This window comes from Macaca mulatta, chromosome X, assembly GCF_049350105.2.
Source record: "Macaca mulatta isolate MMU2019108-1 chromosome X, T2T-MMU8v2.0, whole genome shotgun sequence".
Classification (NCBI taxonomy): Eukaryota; Metazoa; Chordata; class Mammalia; order Primates; family Cercopithecidae; genus Macaca; species Macaca mulatta.
The window spans coordinates 90,900,384-90,921,456 of NC_133426.1; the positions used below are offsets into that span (position 1 = coordinate 90,900,384).

The 21,073-nt window shown below is 36.6% G+C and overlaps 1 protein-coding gene across 2 annotated transcripts in view; it reads right to left on the bottom strand.

Moving 5' to 3' along the window:
* The window catches only part of HDX (highly divergent homeobox), a 189,621-nt gene that overhangs the window by 152,629 nt on the left and 15,919 nt on the right, over positions 1-21,073 (bottom strand). The window contains exon 2 of one of the 2 annotated variants that reach the window (XM_015127740.3): positions 3,024-3,170. The exons of the other annotated variant lie outside the window; for it this stretch is intronic. Within the exon in view, the coding sequence (XP_014983226.1) occupies positions 3,024-3,170 (147 nt within the window). The remainder of the gene's footprint in view (positions 1-3,023; positions 3,171-21,073) is intronic. 2 annotated transcript variants of the gene reach the window in all.

The following is a 21,073-nucleotide window of genomic DNA, read 5'->3' on the forward strand; positions in this document are numbered from 1 at the left end:
ATATGTAGTTTCTTATGTAGCTTAATAGATATTTATATAATGTACTCATCAAAAAGTAAAATGCAGTAGAATAATATCCATATACATAAGAAATAGCTATATAGCAACCTAGCAACCTCCCTTGTCCAGAACACAACCAACATAGATGTCACGAGATCCATGTACTTCACTACAACACCTAACCTTAAAACCAACGGTCAACAACAAATTAGAAATTGCAAAATAGAAGGGATATTAGTGATAGAGGTTGCTGTTGACAGGCACCGCGAGAGTACCAAAACTAAAATTGTTCACTAAACATTGCTCACTAAAGGGAAAAGAGAAGGAACACAAAACAGAAGCAATGGGAGAAATCACTAAATAGCAGTCTGGCGTCCTTTAAGGAAAAAAATAACTCCATATACCTTACCAAGTTGTGAGTATTATTATTTTATGGCACAATATAATAATTGATTTCCATAGTGAAAACCCTGAGTCAAAAAGTAAGGGTTCAATTATTTTCCACATTCTCAATTGAAAAAAGTAGGAAAGTATATAAATAGGAAGGTATATAAGAAATATTTCCATTTAAAATGAAAATAAAGAAAATACATTGCCTGAGGTTTCCCAAAAGCTGAATTAAATTTTACTAAAATTTGTTCAGTTGTTATCAATTATTATCAAAATATACCAAAGCTTATAAGATGTAAATGATTCTCATTTATGTTACATCTTAAAAGATGTGTCAAACAAAATTGATATGATGAGAAGTTGGGCTTAAGAACTAATAAAGTGATATTACACAGGAAAAAAAGAAAGAAAAGTCATTCGGTCATTAATCTTTAGTGTCCATAAATTTATGTTTCAGTTCTCTCTTTGAAATTCACTGTCTCTAAACTTCTTTCCCTTTTTTTTATATCTCTTTCTTTGTTTTCTTGTTTTTTTACCCCAGTATATTTATTTTTGCTTGATGTTTTAACTTTTTAAGTTTTCTTTACATTGAGATCAAGTTCTCAATACAGTGGGACTTAAAGATTTTTTAAAAGAAAAATGCAATGAATACTTTATTAATAATAATAAAGATCTCTTTCAAGTAGAACATGTAACCCTAGCAAAGTATCCGGGGAAGCGGGTGGGATATAGAGTGATGAGTCTACAAAAAAATTCCTTTTGCCCTTTAACTGGAAAAGCCATCAAAATTGTGTTGGGATTTAGATTAGGAAGACTGAATTTCTGTAAAATTTACATTGGAATGGAGGGAATGAATCCATTTTTTACACTTCTTTGTAACATGTTAACATTTTACTGATAATCTATATTCTAAGAAATTATATATTTCATTCCCATTGTTTGTTTTAGATTTTCACACCATTTTGAGCATAAATATAAATCTCTGTATTTCAACACTCTCAATATTCAATCACAATAAAGTAAGTTATGAGGGGAAGATTGCAATAACACATTGGAAATATGAAAGATTTCACAATATGAAAGATTTTCACAATGCAGCTGCCTGGCAAGGGTTTTCACTTTAAGGTAATGACAAGATAAAAGAAAAAAAAAAAAGCAGAGAAAATTACTGCAGGAAAAAGAAAGTAGCACTTGTTAACTGCAATCTCATCAACTTAAAATCTAATACATTTTTATATTATATTTTCTAATACAGTTAGACATTTTGCTCTGTGGCTTAGTGAAGATATTTCAAATAAGCCATGTAGAGCTGTTAATAGGAGTTATTTCTGGTTCTTAAACAAATCTGAGTATGATGAATGGTCTCAGAAAATAAGAAACAGATATCCTGGGCCGGGTGCGGTGGCTCATGCCTGTGATCCCAGCACTTTGGGAAGCCGAGGAGGGCAGTTCATCTGAGGTCAGGAGTTCCAGACCAACCTGTCCAACATGGCGAAACCCAGTCTTTACTAAAACTACAAAGAATTAGCCAGGCGTGGTGGTGGGCACCTGTAATTCCACCTACTTGGGAGGCTGAGGCAGGAGAATCGCTTGAACCCGGGAGGTGGAGGCTGCAGAGAGCTGAGATCGCGCCACTGCGCTCCAGCCTGGGCAACAAGAGCAAAACTCCATTTCAAAAAAAAAAAGAAAAAAAAAAAGAAAAAAGAAACAGATATCCTGGATATTTTTGTCTAGAATTGGTGGCATAATTCCCTATTTGAAGGCGAATAAATATTGTAGTCTTTAAGAAACACATATTCTGAATAATTATTAAGCTATACTTATCTTTAGGGTCTTTGAAGGTACATCGAAAGCAAAATAAACTTAAGAACAGACATCCTTTCTCTTTCCTAAATTAGCCTAATGAATGTGAAGTAGGAGAAAGTTGCTAATCTTTCAATCACTAAGATTTCACACCAAGAGGATTTGTAACATTTTCAAACAGACATAAAAGTTCCTATGCATTCAATAAAATCCGTAACCAGTTCTGTTAGATTTATTTCTTGTCTTTTCTCAATCACCTTCTCATTACCTTTCAAGAATGTAGCAGCTCTGATTTTTACACTGAATAACTATGACTGTGATAAAGAAAAATTTATTCCCTTAGGATTCCTTGTCCCTTACTTGCCTACCCATCAAAATGCACGCATTTTGCTTAGAAAGAGAACGTATTTATAAAGCAGACCAAATGCCTGATGAAAAATTCAGATAAAATGAAAAATACGTCACCTATAGTATTCACTTGATAAATGCCTATTTTACTGATATCATTTTTGGGGATTACATCTACATTAATTTGGGGTTTAAAGAGCATAAGATCAACAATGAATCTTAAATGTATGTATTAGATTAAAAAGCTAAGATTTTAAAAAGATGTTTACACTGCAAGGGTTTTTGTGTTTTCAAGGTATTTATAGAAACAAATATAAACTGAAAGATTAGTCCTATTTATTTTTAAAACAGTATTGGTATACCAGGGAAGTGAAGTTGTTTATAAAATTAGTGACTTCATACCCTGAGTATGTTTCTTGTATTAAGCAAATATCACTTGTAATAAGAAGCTTTAAATTTGAGTGTAAGACCTCAATACTTACCCTGACTACACTGAAGTCCAGCTTAGTCTCCTGTGCACACTGTAATATGAGCTGAAAGCAATTTTTACTTTGATTTGTCATTCCATTTTCATAATAACGCTGTAAAATCCTTTGTTGTTCTACAGTAAATACAGAACGTAGATTCATCTAAAAATAAAAGAAGATACTCTGAAAATTGGAATAAAAATTTGGTATGTGTAGAATTTGTACTCCTATTTTTTTAATACAATTTCAGTGCTTCCAAGCTGTAAGACTTCTGCAAGTGAATTAATCCCCAGTAGTGGGCAATAATTTGTGTGCTAAAGGGAGACAGCTTCTCAATGAAAAATATGCATAGTGCAAACACTTATTGAATTTATTCAGATAATGTACCAACTTTAAAGAAAAAAAACACAAAACAAAAAAGATGAAAGTCTTTATCTGGTTAGTGTTAATATATGGGGGAAAAAAAGGTAATTTCACTGAAATAAATATTTATGGCTAGTAAAGTCAGAGATGGTGGTAGCCATACGTGATCAATTATCAACAGGGACACTCACTGTTCTTTGTCAAGCAAGGCATCTGGCATATGTCTTATAGCCAGAAGCTCTGCTCTGGAACAAAAGGGTGCTTTTGTTTTTTCTCTTGGATAAAGGGATTCTTCTTATATATTAAAACAAAACCTCTCTTTAGAGCTTAAATATAAAAAAGAAGGTTTAGTGACTGTGAACATTTCTGTGCTTTAGGGAATACTAACCAAAATAATTATTTTAATAAACATAGAATATACATAAAAATTTTAAATTATGTACATTTTACTAAAAACAACCATGTTAAAACTATGTACCTTTTAATTAAATTGACATCATCACAATTTGACAAGATAAGTTAGAAAAATGTTTTATCTTTCCTGCCAATAGATAAAATGTTTAATACTAAGGGTATACAACTCTGTGAATTTAAAGAATAATAAGTCAGGTCAAACTCTTCTTTAAAAACGATAAATTCTAGTAGTGCATTTAATAAAGAATCCTTGTGATTAGATTAAGTCAATTTTGGGTTCTTGTTAAAAGCTGTCACACTAAACTTGTTAATCCCAAAAATTGACCGAAAAAAATACCACATCTTTTCCAAGAAAAGTGTCTCCTCAAAATTAAGAAAACAGCAACACATTAGTTGGGCATGGTGGCGTGAGCCTGTGGTCCCAGCTACTTGGGAGGCTGAGGTAGGAGGATTGCTTGAACCCCGGATGTGGAGGTTGCAGTGAGCTGAAATCACACCACTGTACTCCAGCCTGGGTGACAGAAACTGTCTCAAAACAGAAAAAAAGAGGAAAGAAAAGAAAAGAAAAGAAAGGAAGAAAGGAAGGAAAGAAGGAAGGAAAGAAGGAAGGAAGAAGGAAGGAAGGAAGGAAGGAAGGAAGGAAGGAAGGAAGGAAGGAAGGAAGGAAGGAAGGAAGGAAGGAAGGAAGGGGAGAAGAAGAAAAGAAAAGAAGAAAAGAAAAAAGAAAGAAAAGAAAAGAAAAAAGAAAAAAAGAGCAACAACAAAGCTCTTCAAGCCAAACCAGACAGGAATTTTTCTAGCATACTGTGTATGGAAATAATCAAGTACATTGACATGGAAATAACATCTTTCTCTGAATGCTTTGAACAACAAAGCTCTCTAATAAGGAAAGTAAGCAGTCACCCAGTCATCCAGTGCAGTCGGTACACCTGACTTTCTTTCTTGCCCACACAAGCATCTATCTCATCTATCTCCTATCTAATGTTAAGAGATCTGATGAGAGAAAATCAGATGTAGGCAAGCACCAGGAAAGATGAGAGTAAAGTTTCTCTCTGAAACATCAGAAGCAAAGACTTCTACGGACTTTCTGAAGGGGATCTCATTCAGTGCACTAATGTGTAAGTCTAAACTGAATGAAATTTTCAAGGATGCATGGACAAGTGAGCAGGAACAATATCCATTAAAGCATTTTTTTTTTTCACTATCATGGCTGCCAGATTTCAGAGCAGTTTGGGGTTTCTTTTCCTAAATGATTCAGCCGCAGTCAAGAGAAGAGTCAGAAGATAGAGGTCAAATACCGGAAATATTTCTGGTATTTAGAAGCTGGTATGGATTTAGAAGCAAGGTACTTTGAAATGGGTTCTGAGGACAATGGTGAACTTCAAATCATTAATGTACAATCAGAGCTCTGATCCTCCTCTGCAAGGCTGTACCTACTGCAAAAAGCCTAAAGTACAAGTTGTAAGTGATCACCAAGTATGATAAAATCTGCCCCATGTTTTCCCATTAGCTGGCTGCAACTCTTACATTTATCTAAGTGTGATATCAACCTACAAAACACACCAGGTCCTTCCCCATTGATACCAATAGCCAAATAAAGATGACTGAATACTAAACAGATTTCCGGATACTGCAACTCTGACAATAGACAATGCAGATGCAGGGACCTTTTAGTTTTCCCTTTAAATTCAGAAACAACAGCAGCAAGGCCACTTGGCTCAAAAGATCTACTATATTATAGGAAGTTAATTCTTTACAACAACTAGATAACCCCATTTGAGCAAGATAATTTATCATTACCTTCATCCACCCTAGTTATCTTGGCCTCTGAAGTGGCAAGATATTGAATGACTGCACAGCCAAATTTCTTAATCATTTGCAACAAAATAATAAAAATAAACAGAGTTTTAAAAACAATATCTTTTAAAGTTGGGTTTTTATTTATGTGGAAGATAAAATGACAAAGCATTGGTTCCCTGGAAATTGAAGTCTGTTGGGTTGTGGTGGGGATGGTGGCTGAATTAAGGGATTGAGTGTTGAAGTAACAATTCGTTTAGTTTTACCCCCAATAAATATTCTATATTGTGCTACCCATTCAGCACATGCCCACCCATAGGAATAAGACAACCTCGGTTTTATGCTCAGCTTCATTGCTGACAATTTGGTAAATCATTTAATTTTCATGAATACCCATTACTAAGTCTGTAAAATGCTGGATTGTACAAGTCATCTTGTCTATCACTCTGGTTGCTACAAATAAGTTATGATATATGAACTCATTTGTCTTAAATTGTAAAGCATGTTATAGTTGTAATATACCTATATTTTTAGTATAACTAGGCTCTTAAGTTTATATATCATATTTAGATATGGAATTTTTCAGGTTCTACTCAGGTTTAAGATTCAGTATTTTGATGAAGATTCTAAGACATTGAGAAAATATTAAATCATGCTTAGTATGTTCTATTCAAACAAGCTGAACAATGAGTATAATTTTTTAGATTTGTTGCTTTGGAAGTACCTGAAACATACAGCTTCTAAGAATGACTGCTTCCTTAGGTATTTCAGATAGCTAAGGCTATATTTTCACATGGAAACATTTGAGATAAATTCCTATATGATGTAACACTGTTCTTACAGATTCGATGCCATACTTAAAAGCAGCTCAATGCCTTACTAATGCCCCCGCTAATTAAAACATTTGAAAAGTACTAAAAAATTAACTTATAAGTATTCATTACTGGAAAACAAGATATTCTAAATGGGATGACACATTTGGAGGCTGAGGCAGGAGGATTTTTTGAGACCAGGAGTTTGAAACCAGCCTGGGCAGCATGGTGAGACCCCCACCTCTACAATTTTTATTTTTTTAATTTTAATTAATGTGGCATGGTGGTATGTGCCAGTAGACCAGTAGACCTAGCTATTCAGGAGGTTCAGGTGGTAGGGTCTCTTGAACCCAGGAGTTTGAGGTTACAGTGAGTTATGATTGCACCACTGCACTCCAGCCTGGGTGACAGAACAAAATCCTGTCTCTAAAGAAATAAGCAAATAAATAAAATGGGACAAGTCCATAAATCATCATCAATTCAAATATAACACATTCTTTCCAATATTAAAAATGTGCATTTTGGATAAGCCATTGATGTTTTTGTTTACAAAGTGTTGAGCCAAGTTAAACATAACACATTGAATATCTTATTTTGGTCAACATGTCTATATTAATATTGTACTTTTTATCTATTGTTATTATTCACTTCTAAACTTACATACAGTAAAATTCACTCTTTTTCATGTACAGTTTTATGAGTTAAGAGAAATGTATATAGTCATCAAACCATCACCAAAATCAAGACACAGAATAGTTTTTTCACTCCCAAAAGTTTCCCTATGCTGCTTGCTTAGCAAGCCCTCCAGCTACCCCAGCTCCTGGCAACAACTGTTTCTATAATTTTGACTTCTGTAGACTACCATATAAATGGAATCAACATGTAGACTTTTCAGCCAGCTTCTTTTACTTAGCATAGAGCATTTGAGATAAATATGTGTTGCTGTGTGTCATCAGTAGTTTGTCCCTTTTTCTTTTAAAGTCGTACTTCATTGTATTAATGTACCACAGTTAATTCATCCACTGAAGGACACTGAATCTGTTTTGAGTTCTTGGCTGTTATGAATAAAGCTGTTAAGAACATTTGCACACAGGTTTCTGTGTGCAGGTAAGTTTTCATTTCTCTTGAGTAAATACCTAGGAATGAAATTTCTGGGTGGTATGGTAAGTGTATGTTTAACTTCATAAGTTGTTAACCTGTTTTCAAAATTGGCTGTACAAATTTGCATTCTCAAATGCACTGAAAAACATTCAGTGAAAGATTCATTTCTTTCACTTCCTCATCAACATTTATTACAGTCATTTTTTAAAAATTTAGCCATTACCTAGGTGTGTAATTGAATATTATTGTTGTGGTTTTAATTTGCATTTCTCTAGTAACAAACGTTGTTGAACATCTTTTTGTATACTTATACACCACTTCTTTGTGGAAGTGTTTTACTCAAATATTTCCCATAAGTTTCAATTGTGTTGTTTGTTTACTTATTATTGAGTATTGAGGGTTCATTATATATTTTGGATACAAACTCTTCATCAGAAATATGATTTCCAATGTTTCTCCACCTGTGGCTTATCGTTTGCTAATTATTTATATCTTGTTTGATTTCTTTTACTAGAGATTTATAGTTTTCAGAAAACAGATCCAGCACATACTCTGTTAAATAAACACCTATATATTTTCTGGGTTTTTTGGGGGGGGGGGTATTACTGTAAATTGTATTTTTTTTAACATTTCCAATTGTTCAGTGCTAGTTTATTAACCTGCAATTGATTTTGGTATATTGAAGTTGTATTCTGCAACTTTGCTAAACTAACTTACTACTTCCAGGGGATTCAGTTGATTGTTTGGTATTTTCTACACAATCATGTCCACAAACAGGGACAAGTTTATTTCTTGTTTTCTGATATGCATTCCTTTCATTTTTCTATTTTGGCCTAAATGGACTGGCTAGGACATAAAGCATGATGTTTTAATAAGAGCTATAAGAGTAGACATTCTTGCCTTATTCTCAAGTTAGGAGGGAAAGCGTTAAATCTTTCACCATTAAGTATGATGTTCACTACAGGTTTTTCATACATGCCTCTCACCAGGCTAAAGAAGTTCCCTTTTATGTTTATTAAACTGAGTTTTTATTATTACTATTATTATTGTTACCACTAATGGATATTGAATTTTGTTAAATGCTTTTTCTTGCATCTATTGAAATGATTGTATAGTTTTTATTCCTTAATCTTTTGAAATGGTAAATTATGCTGATTGATTTTCAAGTGTTAAACCAGCCTTCTCTTCCTGGAGGAAACCTCAGTTGGTAGTGATGTATTATTCTGTTTATATATAATTTGATTAAATTTTTAAATATTTGGTTAAGAATGTTTTAGTCTATTTTTGTGAGGGATATTTGTATGTGGTTTTCTTTTCTTGCACTGTACTTGGTTTTAGTACCAGGGTAATAAGTTAGGAAGTATTTCCTTCATTTATGTATTCTAGAAGAAATCACATGGAATTGCTAATAATTTTATTTAAATCTTTCTTAGAAATCACCAGCAAAACCATCTGAACATGGAGTTTTCTTTGTGGGAATGTTTTGAAGTACAAATTACATTTCAATATTATTCAGATAATCTATTTATTATCGAGTGAGTTTTGATACTTTGTGTCTTTCAAGGAATTGCTCCATTTCATGTAAGTTGTTGAATTCAAAGGTATAAAGTTGTTTATTAATAGTTTATTGTTTATTATTATTGTTTTACTGTCTGTAAGGTCTGGGGTGATGTACCTTTTTTCTTCTTGGTATTGGTAAATTGTTCTTCTTTATTTAGCATTTATTTACTGATCTTTTAAAAGATCACTGTTATTGATCATTTAAAAGAACTAGCTTTTAGTTTCATTAGTTTTGTCTATTGTTTTTCTGTCTTCATTTTCACTGATTTCTACTCTCTATTTTTTGTTCAACAAGTAATATTGAGTGCCTTCAATGTGCCAGATACAATGTACAAGGGACACAATATTTATCACAGGAGATATAGTGGATCCAGTGCTCATTGTTAGTCTTTTGATGCCACAGATTCCACATCACTGAGAGGTTATTTGGTTTGATTTTGTCCACCATTCTATTTACCGGACATATTTATTTTCCTACAACACTCTGCAACCCTTGTTTTCTGCCTTGTGTCATTTTATTAAACAAATTGGCATCTGTTTTCCCTCTCTACAGGTGACTTTTCTCACCTTTTTAAGTGCTTGTACAATTTTTTTTCTTAATTCCTAAATTTCAGTGACCATTAAATTCAATCTCAACCTTTATTTTTATTTTTTTTATTTTTTACTTTTAGATTCAGGATGTATATATGAAGGTTTCTTTATTTTTTATTTTTTATTATTATTATACTTTAAGTTCTAGGGTACATGTGCATAACGTGCGGGTTTGTTACATATGTATACTTGTGCCATGTTGCTGTGCTGCACCCATCAACTCGTCAGCACCCATCAACTCGTCATTTACATCAGGTATAACTCCCAATGCAATAAGGTTTCTTACTTGGGTATATTGGATGATGCTGGGGTTTGCACTTCTAGTGAACCCGTCACCCAAATAGTGAACATAGTACCCAATAGGTAGTTTTCCAAATCTTGACTGCCTCCCTCCCTCCCCACTTTTGGAGTAGTCAGTGTCTATTGTTTCCATCTTTATGTCCACATGTACCTATTGTTTAGCTTCCACTTATAAATGAAAACATGTGTTATTTGACTTTCTGTTTTTGTATTAATTCACTTGGGATAATGGCCTCCAGCTGCATCCATGTTGTTGCAAAGAATATGATTTCATTCTTATTTATGGCTATGGAGTATTTCATGTTGTATATGTACCACATTTTCGTTGTCTAATCCACTGTTGATAGACACTTAGATTGATTCCATGTCTTTGCTATTATGAATAGAGCTGAAATATATATATGAGTCAAGGTATCTTTTAGATAAGACAATTTTGTTTTTCCTTTGGGTAGATACCCAGTGGTGATACTACTGGGTCAAATAATAGTTCTAGTTTTAGTTCTTTGAGAAATCTCCATACTGCTTTTCACAGGGGTTGTATTAGTCCATTCTCATACTGCTATAAAGAACTTTCCAAGACTGGGTAACTTAAAGAGGAAAGAGGTTTAATTGACTAACAGTTCTGCATGGCTGGGGAGGCTTCAGGAAACTTACAATCATGGCAGAAGGGAAAGTAAACATGTTCATCTTCACATGGTGGCAGGAAAGAGAATAATGATAGCCAAGAAAAGTGGAAGCCCCTTATAAAACCATAACATCTCATGAGAACTTACTCATTATCATAAGAATAGCATGGGAGAAACTACCCCCATGAGTCAATTGTCTCCCATTGGTCCCTTCCACAACATGTGGGAATTCTGGGAGGTATATTTCAAGTTGAGATTTTGGTGGGGACACAGCCAAACCATATCATTCCATCTCTGGCCCCTCCTAAATCTCATGTCCTCACATTTCAAAACACAATCATACCCTTCCAAAAATCTCCCAAAGTCTTAACTCATTCCAGCATTAACCCAAAAGTCCAAGTCAAAAGTCTCATCTGAGACAAGGCAAGTCACTTCCACCTATGAGCCTGTAACATCAAAAGCAAGTTAGTTACTTCCTAGATACAGTGGGAGTACAGGCATTGGGTAAATACACCATTCTAAATGGGAGAAATTGGCCAAAATAAATGGGCTATAGGCCCCATGCAAGTTCAAAATCCAACAGGGTAGTCATTAAAACTTAAAGTTCCAAAATGATCTCCTTTGACTCCATGTCCCAAATTCAGTTTATGCTGATGCAAGGGATGGGCTTCAAGGGGCTTGGGCAGCTCCAATCTTGTGGCTTTGCAGGATACAGCCCCCATCCCAGCTGATTTCACAGACTGGTGTTAAATGTACATGTCTTTTCCAGGCTCATGGTGCAAGGTGTCGGTTGATTGGCCATTCTTGTGTCGAGGACAGTGGTCCTCTTCCCACAGCTCTACTCTCTGTGCAGGGGCTCCAACCCCACATGTCCCTTCCACATTGCCCTAGCAGAGGTTCTCCATGAGGGCTCCACCCATGAAGCAAATGTCTGTAGGGACATCCAGGTATTTTCATACATCCTCTGAAATCTAGGTGGAGGTTCCCAAACCTCAATTCTTGACTTATGTGCACCTGCAGGACCAACAACATGTGTAAGTCACCAAGGTTTAGGTGGCTTTGCACCCCCTGAAGCAATGGCCTGAGCTGTATGTTGGCTCTTTTTAGCCATGGCTGGAATGCAGGGCACCAAGTCCCGACTGCACAAAGTAGCAAGGCCCAGGGCCTGACCCATGAAACCATTTTTTCTTTGTAGGTCCCTGCACCTCTGATGGGCGGGCTGCCGTGAAGACCTCTGAAATGCCCTGGAGACGTTTTCTCCATTGTCTTGGTGATTAGCATTTGGCTCCTCATTACTTATGCAAATTTCTGCAGCTGGCTTGAATTTCTCACCAGAAAATGTAATTTTCTTCACTGCATCATCAGGCTGTACGTTTTCCAAACTTTTATGCTCTGCTTCCTCTTAAATGCTTTGTCACTTAGAAATGTCTTGCAGCAGACACCCTAAATCATCTCTCAAGTTCAAAGTTTCACAGATCTTTAGGTAAGGGGTAAAATACCACCAGTCTTTTTGTATAGCAAGAGCTACCTTTACCCCAGTTTCCAACTAGTTTCTCATCTTCATCTGAGACCACCTCAGCCTGGACTTCATTGTCCATATCACTATCAGCATTTTGGTCAAAGCCATTTGACAAGTCTCTAGGAAGTTCCAAACTTCCCTACATCTTTCTGTCTTCTGAGCCCTCCAAGTCTCTAGGAAGTTACAAATTTTCTCACATTTTCCCGTCTTCTTCGAGCCATGCAAACTGTTCCAACCTCTGCTTGTTACTCAGTTCCAAAGTTGCTTCCACATTTTTGGGTATCCTTATAGCAGTGCCCCACTTGCAGTACCAATGTACTGTATTAGTCTGTTCTCATGCTGCTATAAAGAATTGCTTGAGACTGGGTAATTTATTAATGAAAGAGTTTTAAGTGACTCAATTCCACATGACTGGGGAGGCCTCAAAACTTACAGTCATGACAGAGGGGAAGCAAACATGTCCTTCTTCACATGATGGCAAGAAATAAAAGAATGAGAACCAAGTGAAGAGGGAAGTTCCTTAGAAGACCATCAGATCTTGTGATAGTTTGCTCACTATCATGAAAATAGCATGGGGGATACCACCCCATGATTCAATTACCTCCCACAGGGTCCCTCCCACAACACATGGGGATTATGGGAACTGTAATTCAAGATGAGATTTTCATGGGGACACAGCCAAACTATATCAGAGGTTCAACTAATTTACTTACATTCCTACCAATAGCATGTAATTGTCTCATCTTCTCCACATTCTCACCAATATCTGTTATTTTTTGAATTTTTAAAAATAGCCATTTTGACTGGCATGAAATGGTATCTCACTGCAGTTTTATTTGTATTTCTCTGATGATCAGTGAAGTTGATCTGATCTTATATTTACTAGCCTCTTCATTTGGCTTTGTTTGGATTTAATTTACGTTTCTTTTCCTAGTTCCTTGAGATGGAAGCTTATACTGTTTATCTGAGACCTTTCTTCTTTTCTAAATAAAAGCAATTAATGTTAAATTTACTTCTAAGTATTGCTTTGGTTACATTCTAAAAATTCTGATAAAGTATATTTTAATTATCATTCAGTTCAAAATATTTTCCAATTTCTCTTGTTTATTGTTTAATTAAAATATTTAGGGCATTTCCAGATATCTTTCTATTATTAATTTTTAGTGTAATTTCATTATGATTAGAGAACATACTTTTTATCATGTCAATTCTTTAATTTTTTTTAAATTGTGTTTTATGTCTCAGAAAATGATTTCTCTTGGTGACTGTTCCATGAACACTTGAAAGGAATGTATATTCTGCTGTTGGGTGGTCATTTCTAAAAATGTCAATTAGGTCATGTTGTTTGATAGTATTTTTCAGGTTTTCTACATCCTTACTGACTTCTTCACAACTTTTTCTATCAATTACTAAAAGAGAAATGGTGTAATCTCCATCTATAACTATGGATTTGTCTATTTTTATTTTCAGTTCTGGAAGTTTTTGCTTTAGGTATTTGTTTGTTTGTTTGTTTGAAACATAGTCTCACTCCATCACGCAGGCTGGAGTGCAGTGGCACAAACTTGGCTCTCTGCAACTTCCATTTCCTGGGTTCAAGCAATTCTCATGCCTCCTGAGTAGCTGGGATTATAGGCATACATCAACACACCTAGCTAATTTTTGTATTTTTAGTAGAGACGGTGTTTCACCATGTTGTCCAGGCTGGTCTTGAACTCCTGGCCTCAAGTGATCTGCCCTCCTTGGCCTCCCAAAGTGCTAGGATTACTGGTATTAGCCACCAGGCCTAGCCAACTTTTTGCTTTATGTGTTTTGAAGATCTGTTGTTAGGCACATATACATGTAGTATTGTTACATCTTTTTGGCAAATTGACTCTTTATTCTTTAGTTATGTAATGCCTCTCTTTATTCCTGGTACTAGTTTTTGCTCTGCATTCTACTTTGCCAGACATCAATATATATACTCCAGCTTTGTTTTGATTGTTGTACCATAGTATATCACTTTCTATATTGTATTTTACCCTATGTCTTTGTATATAAAATGTATTTCTTTTATAAAACATATAGTTTGGTTATTTGATCCAATATGACAATGTCTTTTAATTAGGTTCTTTATACCGCTACATTTAATGTAATTACTGATAAGGTAGGATATAGGTATACCTTTTTATTTGTTGTTTTCTGTTTGTCCCTCTGATATTGATCTCTTTTTTCCACTTCTTTTGGACTATCTGAATACTTTTTGGTATTGTTTTAATTTTTTTCTTTTTTGCTAATTTTTTTGCATATATTACATATATTAAGTGATTGTTTTAAGGATTACAACGTATATATCCATTTTTTCTTTTTACACAGTTAACATTTTACAACCTCAATGACAACTATCTAGGTCCCTTTTCCCTCCCCTCTTTGTGTTTTAGTCATCATACAAAGTACATCTCTATGTATTAGAAACCCTGATACACAATGTTATCGTTTTTACTTTCAACTGTCATACATATTTTAAGGAACTTAAGAAGACAAAAATAGAACAATATTTACCCAGAATTTACCATTTAGTTTGATCCTATTTTTGCTCCTGAAACTCAAATTTTCTCCTGCTATCATTTCCATTCAGCCTGAATAACTTACTTTAACATTTTTAAGAATAGATCTGTTTGTGAAAATTTTTCTTAGGATTTTAAAATCTGAGAATGTCTTTATGTCATCATTTCTGATACATATTTTCATGGACTATAGGAATCTGGTTTGACTTTTTTTTTTATTTAAAGATGTTTTGGCCGGGCGTGGTGGCTCACGCCTGTAATCCCAGCACTTTGGGAGGCCGAGGTGGGCGGATTACAAGGTCAGGAGATCGAGACCATGGTGAAACCCCGTCTCTACTAAAAATAGAAAAAATTAGCCGGGCGCAGGGGCGGGCGCCTGTAGTCCCAGCTACTCGGGAGGCTGAGGCAGGAGAATGGCGTGAACCCGGCAGGCGGAGTTTGCAGTGAGCCGAGATTGCGCCACTGCACTCCAGCCTGGGCGACAGAGTGAGACTCCGTCTCAAAAAAAAAAAAAAAAAAAAAAAAAAAAAAAAAAGATGTTTTTCCACTGTTTTACATCTCCATGATTTCTCATGAGAAAAATTCAGTCATTCATATCCTTGTTTTCCTATGTATATGCTGTTTTTCTATGGCTATTTTCAACATTTTTTGTTACCTCTGGCTTTCAGCAGTTGGATTACTAAGTGCCTAGGCATAATTTTATTTGATTTTATATTATTCCAAGCTCCTTGATCTTGAATCTGTAAATTTTCATCTTTTGTAAAATTTGGGAAGTTTTCAGCCATTATTTCTTCAAATATTTTTTTCTACGCCAATCTCTCTCCTGTCCTTCTGGGATTTCAGTGACATGAATACTATTTTTATATCATCCCATAGGACTTGAGGTTCTGTTCACATTTCTACATATTTTTTTCCTCTCTGTTCATCAGATTAAATAATTTGTGTTGATTTATCTTAATGTTCACTGACTGTTTCCACTGTCTTCACCATTCTGCTACTGAGCGCAGATGGTGCCTTTAAAAAATTTCAGATAATGAATTTTCAACTCTATAATTTCCATTTAGTATTATTTTGTAGGCTCTATTACTCTGCTGAGAACTTCTCACAGCTTACTCTTTTTCAAGATGTTTATTTTCATCTAAGGGAGCGTAGTTATAGTAGCTGTTTTAACACCTTTTGATACAATGCCAACATCTGGGTCATTATAGGTGTTGTCAACTCCTGTTGAGTAAGTTTAAACTCTATTTTGGGTATTTTGAATATTATTTGTTGGCAACCTCTTGAGAATGTTGTTTTGGCAAAATACAGTTAACAGGCAATCAACTATGTCAGATTCAACTGCAAATATATATATTTTTTTAACTTCTGTCAGCAAGTCATTTCAGTTTTGAAATCCTTTGCTGTGTTATTTTAGGTCTGTCCTCACACTAGTACCATTTGGGTGGTGGTTTCAATGTCAATTCTATTTCCAAAGCCTTTGCTATCTATTTTGAATCTGTCCCACCCATGAGCAACTCAAGGATGAGCTTAAGCTTTCTACAGGTTGATGCCCAGTATTAAAGGATCCCCTTCCTCAACTCTTTCCTCTCCATGATTCTCCACTCACTGTACAGCCTGCAAGGGCCACTTTTCCTGGTCCTCTAGACAGAAATATAGGGTTTCCATTAGAGTTTATTTTAGTTGTTCTATTGTCACTGCAGCATAGCTCTGCAACTGGAGCCACCATTGACAGAAAAGTGGAAGTGAGAGACAGAGACTGAAACTGACTCAGGATTTACTTTCACACTGTTGGGACTGCCGGCTGTTATTGCAGTTTTAGCCTGCAATGTACCACTCCATAGTTTAATGAGATGGATCCAGCCTTGGGTCGAAGACTTAAGAGAAATGGGGGAAGACTGGGAAACTCACCCACATATGGTCACTTCAAATTCTGACTGCCATCCTCAATCTGCCTGCTTTTGTTTACCTTTAGGAATTCTGAGGGAGTTTCTTTTAAAATTTTGTCCAGTGATTGTAGCTGTAATAATCAGGAGAGAAGGTTATAGTGGGCTTACTTCATCTTGGTCAGAACTGGAAGTCTAGCAATGCATTTTTAAAATTTAGATCAAACTAAACTTTAAGGAACTTTAAGTCAAATTAAAGCTATATTATAAAATTAAAGCTATATTTATTACTGAAGATCAATACTTTTGGGTTGATATTACTGGTTTAAAATCTAAAACACACACACACACAACCGATTTTCTTTCTCAGAAGCTTTTATATATGAAAATACAAATAACTACACTTTTGAATAAATTAAATATTAGAAATGTTTTGAAGAAAATAAAAGACGAGGGGCAGAGCAAGATGGCCGAATAGGAACAGCTCCAGTCTCCAACTCCCAGCGCGAGCGACACAGAAGACCGGTGATTTCTGCATTTTCAACTGAGGTACTGGGTTCATCTCACTGGGGAGTGCGGGACGATCAGTGCTGGTCAGCTGCTGCAGCCCGACCAGTGAGAGCTGAAGCAGGGCGAGGCATTGCCTCACCTGGGAAGCGCAAGGGGGAAGGGAATCCCTTTTCCTAGCCAGGGGAACTGAGACACACAACACCTGGAAAATCGGGTAACTCCCACCCCAATACTGTGCTTTAAGCAAACAGGCACACCAGGAGATCATATCCCACACCTGGCCAGGAGGGTCCCACACCCACGGAGCCTCCCTCATTGCTAGCACAGCAGTCTGTGATCTACCGGCAAGGCAGAAGCGAGGCTGGGGGAGGGGCGCCCGCCATTGCTGAGGCTTAAGTAGGTAAACAAAGCTGCTGGGAAGCTCGAACTGGGTGGAGCTCACAGCAGCTCAAGGAAACCTGCCTGTCTCTGTAGACTCCACCTCTGGGGACAGGGCAATAACAAATGCAGCCAAAACTTCTGCAGACGCAAACGACTCTGTCTGACAGCTTTGAAGAGAGCAGTGGATCTCCCAACACGGAGGTTGAGAGCTGAGAAGGGACAGACTCCCTGCTCAAGTGGGTCCCTGACCCCTGAGTAGCCTAACTGGGAGACATCCCCCACTAGGGGCAGTCTGACACCCCACACCTCACACGGTGGAGTACACCCCTGAGAGGAAGCTTCCAAAGCAAGAATCAGACAGGTACACTCGCTGTTCAGAAATATTCTATCTTCTGCAGCCTCTGCTGCTGATACCCAGGCAAACAGGGTCTGGAGTGGACCTCAAGCAATCTCCAACAGACCTACAGCTGAGGGTCCTGACTGTTAGAAGGAAAACTATCAACCAGGAAGGACACCTACACCAAAACCCCATCAGTACATCACCATCATCAAAGACCAGAGGCAGATAAAACCACAAAGATGGGGAAAAAGCAGGGCAGAAAAGCTGGAAATTCAAAAAATAAGAGCGCATCTCCCCCGGCAAAGGAGCGCAGCTCATCGCCAGCAACGGATCAAAGCTGGACGGAGAATGACTTTGACGAGATGAGAGAAGAAGGCTTCAGTCCATCAAATTTCTCAGAGCTAAAGGAGGAATTACGTACCCAGCACAAAGAAACTAAAAATCTTGAAAAAAAAGTGGAAGAATTGATGGCTAGAGTAATTAATGCAGAGAAGGTCATAAACGAAATGAAAGAGATGAAAAGCATGACACGAGAAATACGTGACAAATGCACAAGCTTCAGTAACCGACTCGATCAACTGGAAGAAAGAGTATCTGCGATTGAGGATCAAATGAATGAAATGAAGCGAGAAGAGAAACCAAAAGAAAAAAGAAGAAAAAGAAATGAACAAAGCCTGCAAGAAGTATGGGATTATGTAAAAAGACCAAATCTACGTCTGATTGGGGTGCCTGAAAGTGAGGGGGAAAATGGAACCAAGTTGGAAAACACTCTTCAGGATATCATCCAGGAGAACTTCCCCAACCTAGTAGGGCAGGCCAACATTCAAATCCAGGAAATACAGAGAACGCCACAAAGATACTCCTCGAGAAGAGCAACTCCAAGACACATAATTGCCAGATTCACCAAAGTTGAAATGAAGGAAAAAATCTTAAGGGCAGCCAGAGAGAAAGGTCGGGTTACCCACAAAGGGAAGCCCATCAGACTAACAGCAGATCTCTCGGCAGAAACTCTCCAAGCCAGAAGAGAGTGGGGGCCAATATTCAACATTCTTAAAGAAAAGAATTTTAAACCCAGAATTTCATATCCAGCCAAACTAAGTTTCATAAGTGAAAGAGAAATAAAATCCTTTACAGATAAGCAAATGCTTAGAGATTTTGTCACCACTAGGCCTGCCTTACAAGAGACCCTGAAGGAAGCACTAAACATGGAAAGGAACAACCAGTACCAGCCATTGCAAAAATATGCCAAAATGTAAAGACCATCGGGGCTAGGAAGAAACTGCATCAACTAACCAGCAAAATAACCAGTTAATATCATAATGGCAGGATCAAGTTCACACATAACAATCTTAACCTTAAATGTAAATGGACTAAATGCTCCAATTAAAAGACACAGAATGGCAAACTGGATAAAGAGTCAAGACCCATCAGTCTGCTGTATTCAGAAGACCCATCTCACACGCAGAGACATACATAGGCTCAAAATAAAGGGATGGAGGAAGATTTACCAAGCAAATGGAGAACAAAAAAAAGCGGGGGTTGCAATACTAGTCTCTGATAAAACAGACTTTAAACCATCAAAGATCAAAAGAGACAAAGAAGGCCATTACATAATGGTAAAGGGATCAATTCAACAGGAAGAGCTAACTATCCTAAATATATATGCACCCAATACAGGAGCACCCAGATTCATAAAGCAAGTCCTTAGAGACTTACAAAGAGACTTAGACTCCCATACAATAATCATGGGAGACTTCAACACTCCACTGTCAACATTAGACAGATCAACGAGACAGAAAGCTAACAAGGATATCCAGGAATTGAACTCATCTCTGCAGCAAGCAGACCTAATAGACATCTATAGAACTCTCCACCCCAAATCAACAGAATATACATTCTTCTCAGCACCACATCGTACTTACTCCAAAATCGACCACGTAATTGGAAGTAAAGCACTCCTCAGCAAATGTACAAGAACAGAAATTATAACAAACTGTCTCTCAGACCACAGTGCAATCAAACTAGAACTCAGGACTAAGAAACTCAATCAAACCGCTCAACTACATGGAAACTGAACAACCTGCTCCTGAATGACTACTGGGTACATAACGAAATGAAGGCAGAAATAAAGATGTTCTTTGAAACCAATGAGAACAAAGATTCAACATACCAGAATCTCTGGGACACATTTAAAGCAGTGTGTAGAGGGAAATTTATAGCACTAAATGCCCACAAGAGAAAGCAGGAAAGATCTAAAATTGACACTCTAACATCGCAATTAAAAGAACTAGAGAAGCAAGAGCAAACACATTCGAAAGCTAGCAGAAGGCAAGAAATCACTAAGATCAGAGCAGAACTGAAGGAGATAGAGACACAAAAAACTCTCCAAAAAATCAATGAATCCAGGAGTTGGTTTTTTGAAAAGATCAACAAAATTGACAGACCACTAGCAAGACTAATAAAGAAGAAAAGAGAGAAGAATCAAATCGACGCAATTAAAAATGATAAAGGGGATATCACCACCGACCCCACAGAAATACAAACTACCATCAGAGAATACTATAACCACCTCTACGCAAATAAACTGGAAAATCTAGAAGAAATGGATAATTTCCTGGACACTTACACTCTTCCAAGACTAAACCAGGAAGAAGTTGAATCCCTGAATAGACCAATAGCAGGCTCTGAAATTGAGGCAATAATTAATAGCCTACCAACCAAAAAAAGTCCAGGACCAGATGGATTCACAGCTGAATTCTACCAGAGGTACAAGGAGGAGTTGGTACCATTCCTTCTGAAACTATTCCAATCAATAGAAAAAGAGGGAATCCTCCCTAACTCATTTGATGAGGCCAACATCATCCTGATACCAAAGCCTGGCAGAGACACAACAAAAAAAGAGAATTTTAGACCAATATCCCTGATGAACATCGATGCAAAAATCCTCAATAAAATACTGGCAAACCGGATTCAGCAACACATCAAAAAGCTTATCCACCATGATCAAGTGGGCTTCATCCCTGGGATGCAAGACTGGTTCAACATTCGCAAATCAATAAACATAATCCAGCATATAAACAGAACCAAAGACAAGAACCACATGATTGTCTCAATAGATGCAGAAAAGGCTTTTGACAAAATTCAACAGCCCTTCATGCTAAAAACACTCAATAAATTCGGTATTGATGGAACGTACCTCAAAATAATAAGAGCTATTTATGACAAACCCACAGACAATATCATACTGAATGGGCAAAAACTGGAAAAATTCCCTTTGAAAACTGGCACAAGACAGGGATGCCCTCTCTCACCACTCCTATTCAAC